The sequence below is a fragment of the Stegastes partitus genome, unplaced genomic scaffold (genome assembly GCF_000690725.1).
Source record: "Stegastes partitus isolate 25-593 unplaced genomic scaffold, Stegastes_partitus-1.0.2 Scaffold1498, whole genome shotgun sequence".
In the NCBI taxonomy this organism is placed as follows: Eukaryota; Metazoa; Chordata; class Actinopteri; family Pomacentridae; genus Stegastes; species Stegastes partitus.
In genome coordinates, this window is record NW_007579229.1 from 46,414 (window position 1) to 60,746 (window position 14,333).

Sequence of the window (14,333 nt, forward strand, 5' to 3'; positions counted from 1 at the left end):
GAGAAGTGACATCACATGGCTCCTAATCTAATCTTCCAACAGCACAGATCCAAAAGAAGCCTCTGAGAAAGAAAAACACAACAACGCAAACCTGCAAAACAACCTGAAAGGCATGGACAGTTAACGAAGCACCACATACGTAGATCTCACAACAACAGGTGTGTGTCGAATGTGGCTGATGTGGAAACATGGAGCGGCGAGGAGTTAAAAATATCCCTATGTGTGTGTGGAGTTGAAGAAGACACCAAACAAGCCTAAATAAAAGAAATGAACGGAAAAACAAGACAAAAACTGCAGCACACATGTTTGTTACCACTGAGCGGATCCATAAAACCAATCATACGTCTAGGAGAGCGTGCTCAAACGGGAAGTGGAGGAACAGTAATTCACAGAGGTGTAAAATGTCACTGTGTAGCCGATGGCCACGTTTCCGGTTTGATCAAAAAGCCTTCCTTACTGTGGACACCTTTCCTTCATTTTCCGATTGCTGTGACTCACACAGACCGCCCTTCAAGGGTTGATAACATACAACAATATTTTATTCATATTACTTACCAAGGTTCCAAAAGCTTTAGAGATCACACAAATCATTCATGTAAAACTAGAATACAAACACTAAGCAGTCATATTTAAATTAGCATTGACAAAACCAATGAAAAGAATAACTACAAGAATCAAATGAAACCAGGATAAGTCCACACAAAAAAAAAATACATTTTGAGCTTTAATTTGAAAGAAGCCCTTGACTCAGCCCACCGTATTTCCTCGGGCAGGGTATTCCAGAGCCTCGGGGCTGTTATTTTAAAAGCTCTCTCCTGCTTCGTCTTTAGCCGAGAGCAGATAGAAGGCTCCTGTCCGAGGATCTCAAAATACGAGGAGGGTTGTAGGGGGATAAAAGATCTGAGATATACCAGGCAGCCAGACCATGTCGCGCCTTGTACGTAATTAAAAGAACCTTGAAATTGATTCTAAAATTTACTGGAAGCTAGTAAAAAAAAAAAAAGGAGACTAAACTTGGGGTGATGTGTTCAAACTTATTTACTCCGGTTAAGAGTGTGATGGGTGTAGTCTACTTCATTGCTCTCCCTCCTTGCGGGAAGAGTTTCAGGAGATGATGATGTGCCACAGACCTCTCACCACTGAAAACAGAGAGAAGTTTACAACACTGAACCCAGCTTTTTTTCCCCTTATATCTCTTTGAACAGCTTTCTTTTTATTTATTATTATTTTGATTGAAGGTTCACCCTAATCCGACAGAGTCTAAGTGTGTGTATAAAAATTTGCTTCTCTCTTCTCGGGCTAGATAGGATCTGTAATCCATCCCATATTCTTCGTCCTCAAAACTGGACGTGACTGTAATACCTATGCAAGAGACACATGCAAATCACATCCGAACCAAGCAGTGATTCCATATTTCTGAGCTCCTCATTCCTGCATACATCCTGCGAAGTAAAGCTCTTTTTACAACTTGTACCTGTAGCTCATATATAAAGGTGAATAGGTCAGTAGAGCGAACAACAGACACAGCGCTCCCCACACTCAAACAGAATTATGGAAGACCCCCACCATCCTATCAATGGATCGTCTGAGTTGCTACGCTCCGGCTGGCACCTGCGCAACATCAAGGCAGACACAGAGAGACCTGGAAAAAACTTCTTCCTTCATGCTGTCAAGACTGTGAACTCTGACCTTAAGTTTTAAATCCAAACAATAGCATCTCACCTGTCAGCTACAGCACATAAGATGAATGTAAATGGATGAATAACATATACGTGTATGCATACCCACACGTGCCTCCAATGCAAAATATACTCAGCATACATGACTACACTCTTGCATAATGTACATTTTAGCTTCACAATATCTACTTCCTTGTTATTTATGATTTTTTTTTCCTATTGTTTTTGAAGCATGCTCTGCTATAATGTCTTATTGCTATTGCATAGAGTTGAGAAACAGTCACTTTGCCTTTCACAGCGCAGACTGTATAAGCATGTGACAAATAGAAGCTCTTGAATCTTGAAGGAAAATATCAGTATGCGCTGTGGACTGACTGGTAAATCAAGAGTTTAGTTCACGTTTTGCCTACTTACAGCTTCCATATTACTGCTGCCACAGCCCCACTCTGTTTGTCTAAGAAACTTTGACTACGACTTGTGAACAAGCCCTCAAGTTAACTTAAAGTCCTTCACATGGGCCAGCGACTCACTCCGAAACCCAAGAGAGCAACGCGCCGTTTTCAACACAGCCTTATACTTGGAGGAACTGACCCTCATCCCAACTCCTTCACACTCTGCTGGAAGCCATTCTACTGAATACTGGAAGTCAGGGTACAATGATTGAGTAATTCAGGCCATGAAAATCCTAACCAGAGTCAGTGACAAGGAACAACTCTGGTCGAGTCCAACATCCTCTGAGAATGTGTTTGACTCACTGACAAGCGTGTGGATCGCTCTTGGTTCGGTTACGTAATGAGAGAATGCTGGTATCCCGCGTTTCCACATACTCCCCACCAGAAACCCCAGGAGACAAAGTCATGACCTACAGAACACATGCAGGTGAGATGGTCAGACTCCCAAGACTCGTCCAGTATCCTTGCAAAGGTAAACTGTTTGCACACTGTTCCACAACCAGGACAGACTTTGCTTTGCTACTCCTAAAAGTTCAACAATCGATATGAGTTTACTTTTCCAGCAACTATGACTGACGTTTTCCTCGGGAGGCTGAGAAATGTGATATCTTAATAGCTGCTGCCAGCCACCAATGTGGTCTCCCACTCCTCAGGGACCGTCCGTAGTCTTTGCTTCTGTAGCCACAGATGCTGTACTCCCTCTGGCTTCCAGGTACCTGTCTGCTGTTTCCCCTGAGTCCACCAAGCACTAAATGACTCGCTCTGTCTGATAGCCTCCTTAATAACCACAGAGATGGAATAGTCAGGTTCTTCAGAGTTCATTTTCTTTTACCGATGACCTTCCTCTGGCCATGAAGCCATCACCTTTGAACTTGGCCTACTCATATTACATGTCCCCAGCCTCAGCACTGAGGTGACTTACCTGCAAGTTAATTAAGATCTTGGTGTTAAACTTGTGCACTTGAAGCAGATGATATACCAATGAGGGTAGAGAGAGCGTTGACTCTAGAAACCAGTTGCTGGGCTGAATACATGCATTACATATTCTCCTAAAACACTGAGGAATGGAACTGACTTTGCAATAGCTTTTTTCAAAACCGCAAAATTACACAAACTATTGAAGTGAAATAAACATTTCCCCTGCTTCTCTTTTCCTTCCTGCTTTTGTCTGAGTGTCTGTATTTTCTGGCATTCATTATCTGTCCGTCTATCTGTTTGCCTGAATGCCTCTATAGCATATTAACCTCTGCTTTAGCTGCACCTACTAACCATATCTCCCTTGGTGACTGAACCTATTATTCCCATCACCCATTAATGCGATTGTCTACCAATTTTTCATCTTTTAGTGTTTCTTTTCATCTATGTATTCTTGGGATGAATAGAATAAAGTCGAACACCCAGTACTCAGGGGCTTCAATTACCTTGACGCTCATATTCCTGTGAGGACAACTGTGAAGACAATTGCAATCTCATTATTCTTGACTTCTAATCAGCTTGTTTTTAGAGACAACAAAGGTGACCCTTTCCCTTGAGAGCATATGATCCTTTGAGTCTAACAGCTTGTTAAAGGCTTTACCTACAAGAAAAGAAAACTATTGCATCCTGACACAGCGGGGCGTTCTGTCTTAGGGCACTTCTGTCCTTCCTCTTTTGCGCGTCACACAGGGACATATTAAGTGAATAAGAAAACCTATATGGCCCGAGGCAGCACAACATACAGCATGTAATATTCTCTTTGCTTCACAATCTGTGGTGCTCTGTTTTGTTGCCTGAAGGGTTCGTCTTGATAATGATACACACAACACCCTAATGACTCATTAATATCAACATATTAGCCCATGGAATGATACTTCATGGATGTTTTTTTGTGAAAGAAAACCAAAAAAAATATAATAATAATAAAATCATGAGGGTTAAAAGTTGCAAAAGATTCTGGTGAAGCATCATAATTTCGACTACAAATATCTACACAACAATTATTTACTCTTACTGTAAAGTAATAATGTCTGGTAATATGCTTACATAAGATGCACATTCAAAAAAAAAAAATGCACAGCATGCATCTCTTATGAAGTTTTCATTTTGCATGAAAGCCTTAATTAAGGGGTTAAGTTAATGGAAAGTGTTAGTGTATGTGTGTGTGTGTCTGATAATGTAACTACACGTAGTGCAGTCGTGTGTGCAGCCCCAGGTGACACCGGTCCACTGTCTGCCTCCTCACATCACTGAAGGATGATTTGGGCCTAGTCAGGCGTAACACTGTAAAATGACACAGCCCGTGTCTTTCTCCATTATGTTCAAGTGCCCATTTCACTTCCCTGTTATTGTTGTTGTTGTTGTTGACTGTGAAACTGGGGGTTCGTTTTCCATTGATCAGACGCGCAGGGGGAGTTTTGTCAATCTGGCAGTTGTGATAGGGAGGCGGGTTGTATAAATACAGGCCACAGGGCAGCAGCTCTTACTTGATACTATAGGCTGGATAGTTTCTGTAGCGTTAATGCAAATAACATACAGCATTTGGAAGGTTTTTAACTTTTTTTTTTTAAAGAAAAACTGATATATGAGCTTAGGCTGATGGGATGCTTTTTAATGAACTGGCTTGATGTGAATAACAATACAACCTATACTGACATTATTTGTGATATTGCACTTTTAAATTTCTGTACATTTTGTGTTTGCTTGCTTTGTCAGCTCACGTTATTTTGCTGTTTATATGGGTCATCCAAAGACAAAATACATTTGCCACTAAGTGTATATGGTGATTTATTTTAATGAAATTATGAGCCATCTTTGGATGAGTTCAACTGAGCCCAGTCTTTCATGGAAAGGGGCCAAGCTTATGCTTTTGTGTCTCCTGTGGATTTCTCCCTCTACATCCTACCAAGACCAGAGCCTGCAATGTGAAATAATTCTCGGCGCTGTGTCCCTGCCTGTGCTGGAGCAACAGGGGGACATCGTCTTGGGGGGACTCTTCTCTCTTCATGACATGGTGGTGGAGCCCAGTCTGTCTTTCACCTCTACGCCTCCTCCGGCACAATGCACCAGGTGAGCTATTTTTAGCTGTTTTTCAAACTGCTGCACCTGCAAAACAAATTGTAATTAATCAACTGTAATCTCTGCTCGCTGCTCAAGCTTCACACGGGTATTCTCCCCTTCATCTAGATTTAATTTTCGAACGTTCCGCTGGATGCAGACTATGATCTTTGCCATCGAGGAGATCAACAGAGATGGCAAACTCCTTCCCAACATCACGCTGGGATATAAGATCTACGATTCATGCAGCACACCCCATCAGGCCCTGAAGGCTGCCATGGAGTTAATGGGAAGCGAGAAGAGTTCGGGGATTGAAGGGAAGTTGCAGAGCAAAGGCAGCTGTAATGAGACTGTACCAGTGGTGATAGGAGATGGAGGCTCTACTCAGTCTCTCGTAGTGGCTCGTTTCCTGGGAGTCTTCCATGTGCCACAGGTACTTTCTGCTAAACAACTCTTTATCACTCTTTTACTGTGGATGCAGGGTAGAGACAGTTTTTTTTTTTTTTTTTTTTAACTTGATCTTTCACTACCACAAGGGAGGGTGAGTGCTTTAGGTACTGTGAGTGAAGTCCAATTGACTCATTTAGTTATGTTTTATTGTGGGATGCTGGACGTTGTTTTCTTCCAGTAGTTCATTCACAGATTAAATTGCCTCGTGTTTTTGCAGGTCAGCTATTTCTCCAGCTGTGCCTGTCTCAGTGACAAAAAGGAGTTTCCTGCTTTTTTAAGAACTATGCCCAGCGACTTCTTCCAGGTTAGAAGCGGCAGACACTCACAATGTGCTATAACAAGTTTCCATTTGTAAAATAGCATAGATTTATTTGTGCGTATCTCTTCTTCTTTCAATCTACAGGTAGATGCACTGGTGCAACTTGTCAAGCATTTTGGATGGACTTGGGTGGGTGTGATTGCAGGAGATGACGCCTATGGCCGTGGTGGGGCAAACATCTTTGCAAAAGAGGTGGGTCACACACCCAGAAATTAAGAATTTACACATAACAAATTACCATTTTGTAGTTTTTGAGAGAGTAACTTATTAAAAATGAGGGGGAAGAATTGTCATGTTTCTGCTCTTTTGCTCTTTTAGGTTCGAAAGTTAGGCGCTTGTGTTGCCCTTCATGAGATCATCCCTAAGAACCGAGCACAAGCTGCCATTTCCTCTATCGTCTCTAACATCCGCTCTTCTCGGGCTCGAGTGATTCTTGTGTTTGCTGTGGAACAAGACGCAGCAGCATTGTTTGATGAAGCACTCAGGCATGACACTTTGTTTGGATTCTGCCAGTAATCATTAATAATCATTAATAATCATTAGTAATCATTAGTAATCATTAGTAATCATAATGTGATTAAAAACAAAAAAAAAATCAGTACCAGATTTTGATTTGTTAAGATCTTGCTGATACAGATTTAGTGAGTTTGAGTCAGTGATGAGTTTGTCACTACAAAAATGACCTCTCTGTAATTCTTGAATTCAGATGGGGGCTCACTGGGATACAGTGGCTTGCCAGTGAGGCTTGGAGCACAGCTGCCGTCCTCTCCACCCCCAGAAAATACCACCACATCCTGCAGGGTTCTATGGGATTTGCCATTCGGCGAGCACACATCCCCAGATTGCAAGACTTTCTGCTACGCTTGAATCCCTCAAGCCCAGATGCTCATGAAGATCCCTTCCTGGTGCCCTTCTGGGAAGAGGTGTTTCAATGCAGCCTGGGTGTGCGGGCTAAAGGTCAACTAAATAACGCTGAGGGTAAGCCTCCGTGCTCTGGAACAGAAGAGCTGGAGAGCATAACAAATATCTATTCAGATGTGTCACAGCTAAGGATTTCTTACAATGTCTATAAAGCTGTGTATGCCATTGCCCACGCACTGAAAGCTATGAGAAGCTGTGTGAAAGGAAAAGGACCCTTTCCTCAGCAGGCTTGTCCAGATACAGACAATATACAGCCATGGCAGGTACTGTGAATTACTTCACTTAGATTATCAAAAATGACTTTATTACAAGATGATCATATGCACTTTCTTCCCTTTAGCTTCTTCATTACATAAAACAGGTGGCACATTTGAACTCATTTGGTGATGAAATCAAATTTGATGAGAACGGCGACCCTGCAGCCATGTATGACCTGGTTAACTGGCAGCTCAGACCAAACGGAGGAATGGAATTTGTCACTATTGGCAAATTTGATGAGACGACCGCAGCTGAAAGCCAAAAACTTCAAATCCAAGAGCATAGCATTTTGTGGAACGGCAACAAAACCAAAGTAGGGATCTCAAGTGCTCAAAACAATATTTCGTGAACTGCAATTTGTGCGTTAATGTTTTCATTACGTGACCGGTGTAGTTTGTGTTTCCTCTTTTGCTCAGGTTCCCTTGTCAGTATGCAGCAACATTTGTCCCCCAGGTACCCGGAAGGCAATCAGACCTAACTTCCCTGTCTGCTGCCATGATTGTGTGGTTTGTACAGCTGGGGAGATTAGCAATCAGACTGGTGAGGGAAGGCCATTTGGACACATTATATTTCAGAATCCTGCCTATAGTTGCAGCAGAAAAGCCACAGTGTTTCAGCTAAAGCCCTCTTGTCTTCCTTTTAGACGCCATAGAGTGTGTGCGATGCCTACCAGAGTTCTGGTCCAATGCTGAGAGGACTGTTTGCATCCCCAAACAGCTGGAGTTCCTCTCCTTTAGTGATGCTATTGGCATTACTGTGACGGCTATTTCCCTCATTGGCTCCCTCATCACCTGCGTTGTGGCCTTTATATTCTCCTGTCACAGAACCACCCCCATCGTAAGGGCCAACAACTCGGAGCTGAGCTTCCTGCTGCTCTTCTCCTTGACTCTGTGCTTCCTGTGCTCTCTGACCTTCGTCGGTCGGCCCTCTGAGTGGTCCTGCATGCTGCGACACACAGCGTTCGGCATCACCTTTGTCCTCTGTATCTCTTGCATTCTGGGGAAAACAATAGTGGTGTTAATTGCCTTCAAGGCTACGCTCCCAGGCAGTAATGTCATGAAATGGTTTGGTCCTGCACAGCAGAAGGCAATAATTGCCTTTTGTACACTTGTCCAGGTAAAGACTTCTGGCTTTTCACATGCTTTGATTATTCAGGGAGCATTTGTTGGCACATTCAAATGAGACATGTTTCTTTTCATGCAGGTCATCATTTGTACAGTGTGGCTGGTTGTTGCTCCTCCGACTCCACGCAAACGGATGCCACGTGAGAGCGCTATTGTGATTCTCTTGTGTGACGAAGGTTCACGCATAGCATTTGCTCTTGTGCTGGGCTACATCGGCTTGCTGGCCTGCCTCTGTCTTCTCTTGGCCTTTCTGGCGAGGAAACTTCCAGACAACTTCAACGAGGCCAGACTCATCACCTTCAGTATGCTCATTTTTTGTGCCGTGTGGGTTGCATTCATTCCCGCCTACATAAGCTCTCCAGGGAAGTACTCCACAGTTACAGAGGTGTTTGCCATTTTGGCCTCCAGCTATGGACTGCTGGGATGCATTTTCGCCCCAAAGTGCTACATAATCCTACTTAGACCAGAGAAGAACACGAGGAAATACCTCATGTCCAAAGCTGCCAATGACAAATTTTAGGAGTTCATGTTATGCATGTTTTATTTGATGACACTCTTTTACAGGTGATTAAAAACCAATGAAAAAAACTCTGAAGTGTGGACTGTTATGGGGGGAAATATACATTCAAGTGGTGTCAAAGAAACTTTACCACCAGATGGTAGTAGTGTGCTGTCAATACTATCTTATGTCATTTATCATATCCCGCCAGGAAATACATAACCATGCTGTCACATACTTTTATTCTTATAAATAACTTTCTCCACTGTCTCCACAGCAGCAAGCCAATTCCTATTCCCTAAAATGTCAACACAAATCCTGGTCATGCAGTATACAGTATGCAGAATTGTGAACTTTTTTTCTTTTTTTTTTCTGAATCAATGGCTTTTTCTTCCGCCTACGTGTATGACACCCGCATGACACCTTCCGTGGAAATGTGAAGGACAGCTCAGCGCTGGATTTGGCAGCAGCGTTCATGCTGATTTGACCTGAGATAGAATGATGAGGCCCAGAGTTTCTGAGGTATGCTCTGTAGAAATCCCAGCTGTCATTGGTTAATTAAATCCTCATACTCCAGAGGCCTTTACATATAAACATCACGCCTGGCTGTTCCCTACAATAACAAACTAAAACGTTAGACATTTTCCTGGCTCCCCCAGCTGCTCTCAGGCTAACATTGATTATCCAGCACTGATTGATCTGTTGTTCCTCCCAGGGCAGAAGAATACATCGGGAGACGGAGAGATGGTGTGTCTCAGACGTCCATCAGGGACAGGCGGGAGGAACAGGGAGGTGGGAGTGGCAGATGGTGGAAAGTGTTTTATTGACCCTGTATTACTTAATTTACATTTATTTCAAACCTTGATTCTACTTGTTCTTTGCGTTTGTATCCCTTGTCTGGCTATCTCTGCAGCACTGCAAATTTCAATAAGCGTAAGGCAGCGGATTGATTTCTCTTCATAGCCTGCCGCCTGTCTGATTAATTTCAAACCATAATCTTTAAAATCACAGCACTATTTGCTTGATTTAATTAAGGAAACCAGAATAGATCATCTCCATTTGAGGGTTAAATAATTAATTTGGTCTGAATGAGAAAACACTGTGCTGTAATTTCCTCAATAAAATGAATGAGTCATAAAATTACAGGCACACGGACTTAAAAGGGAGGTTTGTCATGGCTGTGAAAATATATATTTAAAGATGAATGGCGTGTGGAGAATACAAAAGTCTAAAACTGATTGAAATCTATTCCTCGACATGTTGATTTATAAAGGTTATTGGAACGCGACAGTGCAGGTTTGCTGAGAGTGTGTAATAAGAGCAAGCTTCTTTTTACACACAGTTATTGAATCAATCTTGTCATTAGTGAGTCTTTTTACGAGGCAAATGCAGAGCAGATGTTTACCAAATGACCAGAGAGAATACGCGCTAAATTAAAAAAAACCTGTGCCATGAATATGAAGTGGTGATAATATCCTGACGGAAAACAAAAGGAATCATCACCACAGATCGAGCTAAAGATATAAGTGTGGACGAAAATCCCACAAACAGCTGACACTAAATCCCAGCAACCCAGTAAATATCAATTTGTCGAAGCCTGTAATACGCGGTTTGTTTTGGTATGGTCAAAAGTGTTGCTTCGACTTAATTGACTGTTTTGGGGAAGCTGTCTGTAGATTTCTGAAGCAAATATTCCACTAAGTGTCTTTTAGTTGAACAGTTGACAATCCGCCTGTGACTTCTGCCTGACAATTATGCTACTTGAGATGTTTCCTCCCACCTAATTCTGAAGTGTTTTGCAACTAACACCAGCAATTCGGGAGGCAGATCACAATTACAAAAGCGGCAATTAGCATTATGTGTCAGTTTTAGTCTGACAAGCACCATTTTTATGACTCATCAAGGGAACATAACTGGCAGAGGTAAAACAAGGTCAGATATCTCTTGCATGGCGGCAGTCAGAAATACTGAAAAATTATAAAAATAGGCCAATGTGAAAGGTCTCAAAAAAATGAAGATAGTGTATGCATAATACAGGAGGACGAATTAGCAAAAGGGAAAGCTATTTAGAATGAAACCTTTACCAGACATTGGGGAGATACAAATAAGTGGATATCCCTTTAAAACCAATACAAACTCCTTCAACAGGCTGGGACAGGGGCTATTTAGTGCAGATGTAGAGCTGCTGCATTTTATGGTGAGTTTCAGTTTTGTGCCATTGTTACCGATAACAGCAGCGGAGGATGAATTGCATTACAGAAAACTATTTTAAAGAAGTAAGAAACAGCAGGGAATCTTTTTTTTGCAGAGATCCTGAGTTGAGTAAATGCACAGATTTTTATGTTGACCTAAATTTTCTTTTCAGGATGATGGTGTCTTTTACCTTAATCCTGGCTTCTTCTTCTTCTTCTACTTTTTTTCCTGCCATTCTTACCTACCTCTTGATGCCAACTTTTTCCAGGTAGTTTTTCTCTCTATTATCTATTTTGTAGTGAGAGCAGGAGTCACAGTGGAGATGGGCACCATAGAAACTGCAGCAGAAACTAATGGTCTCTGCCGTAATAGCACCATTCACAGGAGCCCACATGGTTGCCTCCATTATATAGGACACCAAATGATTAGAAGGGTTCGAAAAATCCTCTGAAATTGAAGTGGCAACAGAGATGACGTCTTTTTTTGGGGGGTATGGTGTGAGTCACTGTGTTATTCTAATTAGGTGCCTGATTCACTTTTTTTTTTTTTTTGGGGCGTTCTAAAATGGGAGGACAGGCAAGAAATGTGTTGACAGAATGCAATCGAGAGACAGGAATATGTACAGGGTTTCTCACGCTGAGGAATATGTGCGAGGGAAAACAATTCTCTGTCTGATGAGGGAGTGTTTATGATGGGCTGTCATCGGGGAAGCACCACACTGACTCATGAGCTGATACTATGATGAAATGCTCAGTTTTTGTACATATGCAGATTTTTTTCTTTTTTTTTTGCTGCAGTACATTTAAAATGCAGCGTTTGATAGCGTGGATCCAGTTCTGGTCAGGGGGCACAAGGACGAAAAAAAAGTGACAAATGAAGAATATTAAATATATATTGAACAAAAATAGAAATTCAGCATGTAATGTTTTATTAAATTCTATTTCTTCTTGAGAGGAACAAGTGTTTGTTGCTCTGACAAACAGCATCTCTACAACAGAATGGAAACTATGAAGCAACCAAGTGTGCACGATACTGGTAATGATAATGGACAGACCCAGAGTGGGGTCATAGACCAGAAATCACAAGTCAGTAATGAATCACTCATCTGTGGAGTTAATGGGGTTGTTGATGCTGGCTTGTAGATTGTTGTTCCACTCCTTCTGAAGGACTTGGCAAAGTTGGTGGACATGTTGTTGGACACGTCCATCCAAAGCATCATGTGGATCATTGTCTGTCATAACATGCTGTCTGAATCTATTTCTTGGACGACAAATGGTGGGGCGGAGGACATCAAAGTGCCTGGCTACGGCCCTGACTGACATGCCAGCATCCAGCAATGCCAACAGCCCGTCCTCATCTTTCTCTTGTCATCTGTGGCATCGTGTCATTTGAATAAAGCTGCATTTTAAGGGGGTCTTTTGTAGCCACTGGTCAAAGAGCTGTTTGTGTACTACACAGGCTACGAGTGTAATTCATTTTGAGTATCCTTTTTTGTTTGGTTTTGCTAGCTGTGAATGTTTCATGATCAACGGTATATGGCTCTCAGAAGTTGGTGCTTCCCTATCGATCGTTCTGCTATCTGGGCATCAGGTGTTTTTTAAGTGTTTTTTTCAGAATAATAATAACACTTCGCTGTGAAGAAGCAGAACAGAAAGCCATGACTTGAAGGCAGGATGGCAAAGATCTGTTTACTTCCCAGGAGAGATAATGCAGGCTGGAACAAAGGCCGCCCAGACTGCACAGCAGATCAGCATACTGAAGTTGATGTGGAATCATTAAAGTTATCAGAAAGTTTCCTCTCTACAAAGGCCAGCAGAAGGCAGAGACAGGCCAGCAGGCCAGGAATGATCTTAGTTTCCCAGTTGTCCATGATGTCTTTTTCTGCAGGCTGAGGAGGAGCCCGGGTCAGCCACAGCGCACAGATCAGCACCTGGGAAAATACGGCTGAGTCAGGAAACGGAGAGGAAGAAGTGTTTAGAATATGAAGGGAAATGACTGAAGCAGCCCTCGTATTAGGAAGTTTAAATCGTGAACAGAAAGCAGTTCACAACTTCAGTGGCCTTCACAACAACGCTGAATCTAAATGAACCTCATGGTGTGAAAAGCAGAATATCACACATGGATCCTGACAGAAATGAAGAAGTGTATACCTGCTACGGGTTAAACACGAAATCACCTGCACCGGGGTTGCAAATGGAGACATCCGACCTCTGCTGTGCAGGACCAACATAATTCACCAGGTTCTTTCCCAGCAGTATAGAATGAAAAACCTCCAGGACCACCACAGTGCAGCTCAGCAGGCAGGAGATACATGACACAGAGCTGATTCGAGATAGCGTATGCCTCAGCACAGGACCAGAATACATGCTGTCCTATGAAAGCCAGTGCAAATAAGAAGTACAGCTTAAGTAGCAGCAGAAGCATGAAGCTCACCTCTGACTTGTTTTGTTGCACCTTGAAGCAGACGAGGGATTTTGAACCAAAGAGATATGACTCTTTCATTTTTATTAGGATATTAATGGATCAGGAAACCGCAATAACATTGTGCGATTATTCTTTCTTCATGATGAAATAACGATGTAACTTCCAAAATGTGGTTTGGAAACATCTGGGATGACGCTACACAAGAAAGACATGTGTCATTAGTGAAGGAACATGGAGAATGTGGCTGCTGCGCCAATGGAGGGTATGAATTCTGTGGTGTTAGCATAAGAAAGGAAATCCACCTGCTGGAGAATGCAGAGTGTGTGGTTTGAGTCGGACCAGGACACGGCTCAGGACACCAACTAGAGCCCAGCGAAAAGCCAAAGACAATGCTAGAGCTCGCACAAGAGGAAGATAACAGATGCAATTACGCTTTACTTTTTGCTGAATAATAACACACTGTGGCTCAGTCAAATTGGAAATTTTTACCATTTAAAGGTAATTTACCTGCCATTTCAAAATTATTCTTTTTCTTGTTGTTGCATGTGATGAGTTTTAGGTTGTACAGAAATTAAAAATACAATCACCAGCAGACTAATACCCCTTTTCCTAATACCTGCTTTCCTAATTTGTAAGATTAGAGGTTGAAAGTGCTTTAAAAAAAAATCCTCCTATTAAGTTTTTAAAGCGTTTAATATTTAATATTTATAATGATTACTGTGGAGCATTAAGAATTTTAAGTGGATTAAATGTGGTCTAAGTTTTACTGGTTCTATTTTTGATTTTACTAGCATGTGCAGATTCCACCTAAGTCTTAATTTCATTCCTTGAATGGGTTTTGAAGTATGAAATTCAATTCATCAAATGGAGGAAATGTCTGGAAAACTTTAAAACACATTATTTATCATCAGACTTACATGACAGTGAATAGGAGGTATTCTTAAGGTGTTTATGTGGGGTTTTTTTGGGTGGGGTATTTTT

The 14,333-nt window shown here is 42.0% G+C and overlaps 1 protein-coding gene across 1 annotated transcript; it reads left to right on the top strand.

The window, feature by feature from the left end:
- Nucleotides 1-4,926: 4,926 nt before the first annotated feature.
- LOC103370903 (extracellular calcium-sensing receptor-like) lies at nucleotides 4,927-8,756 on the top strand. The gene is made up of 10 exons (XM_008300093.1): nucleotides 4,927-5,176; nucleotides 5,294-5,597; nucleotides 5,832-5,918; nucleotides 6,018-6,125; nucleotides 6,252-6,418; nucleotides 6,640-7,117; nucleotides 7,195-7,425; nucleotides 7,529-7,652; nucleotides 7,756-8,228; nucleotides 8,316-8,756. Exons 1-10 carry the CDS (start codon nucleotides 4,971-4,973, stop codon nucleotides 8,754-8,756), a joined length of 2,619 nt encoding a protein of 872 aa, XP_008298315.1. The 5' UTR covers nucleotides 4,927-4,970.
- The last annotated feature ends 5,577 nt before the right edge of the window (nucleotides 8,757-14,333 follow it).

What these genes read in the sequence shown, in the direction of transcription:
- LOC103370903 (XM_008300093.1), top strand. Translation starts at nt 4,971, where the DNA reads ATGCTTTTGTGTCTCCTGTGGATTTCTCCCTCTACATCCTACCAAGAC. An exon ending in CCTCCGGCACAATGCACCAG is followed by an intron (nt 5,177 to 5,293) that starts GTGAGCTATTTT and finishes CCCTTCATCTAG; the next exon opens with ATTTAATTTTCGAACGTTCC. An exon ending in GAGTCTTCCATGTGCCACAG is followed by an intron (nt 5,598 to 5,831) that starts GTACTTTCTGCT and finishes GTGTTTTTGCAG; the next exon opens with GTCAGCTATTTCTCCAGCTG.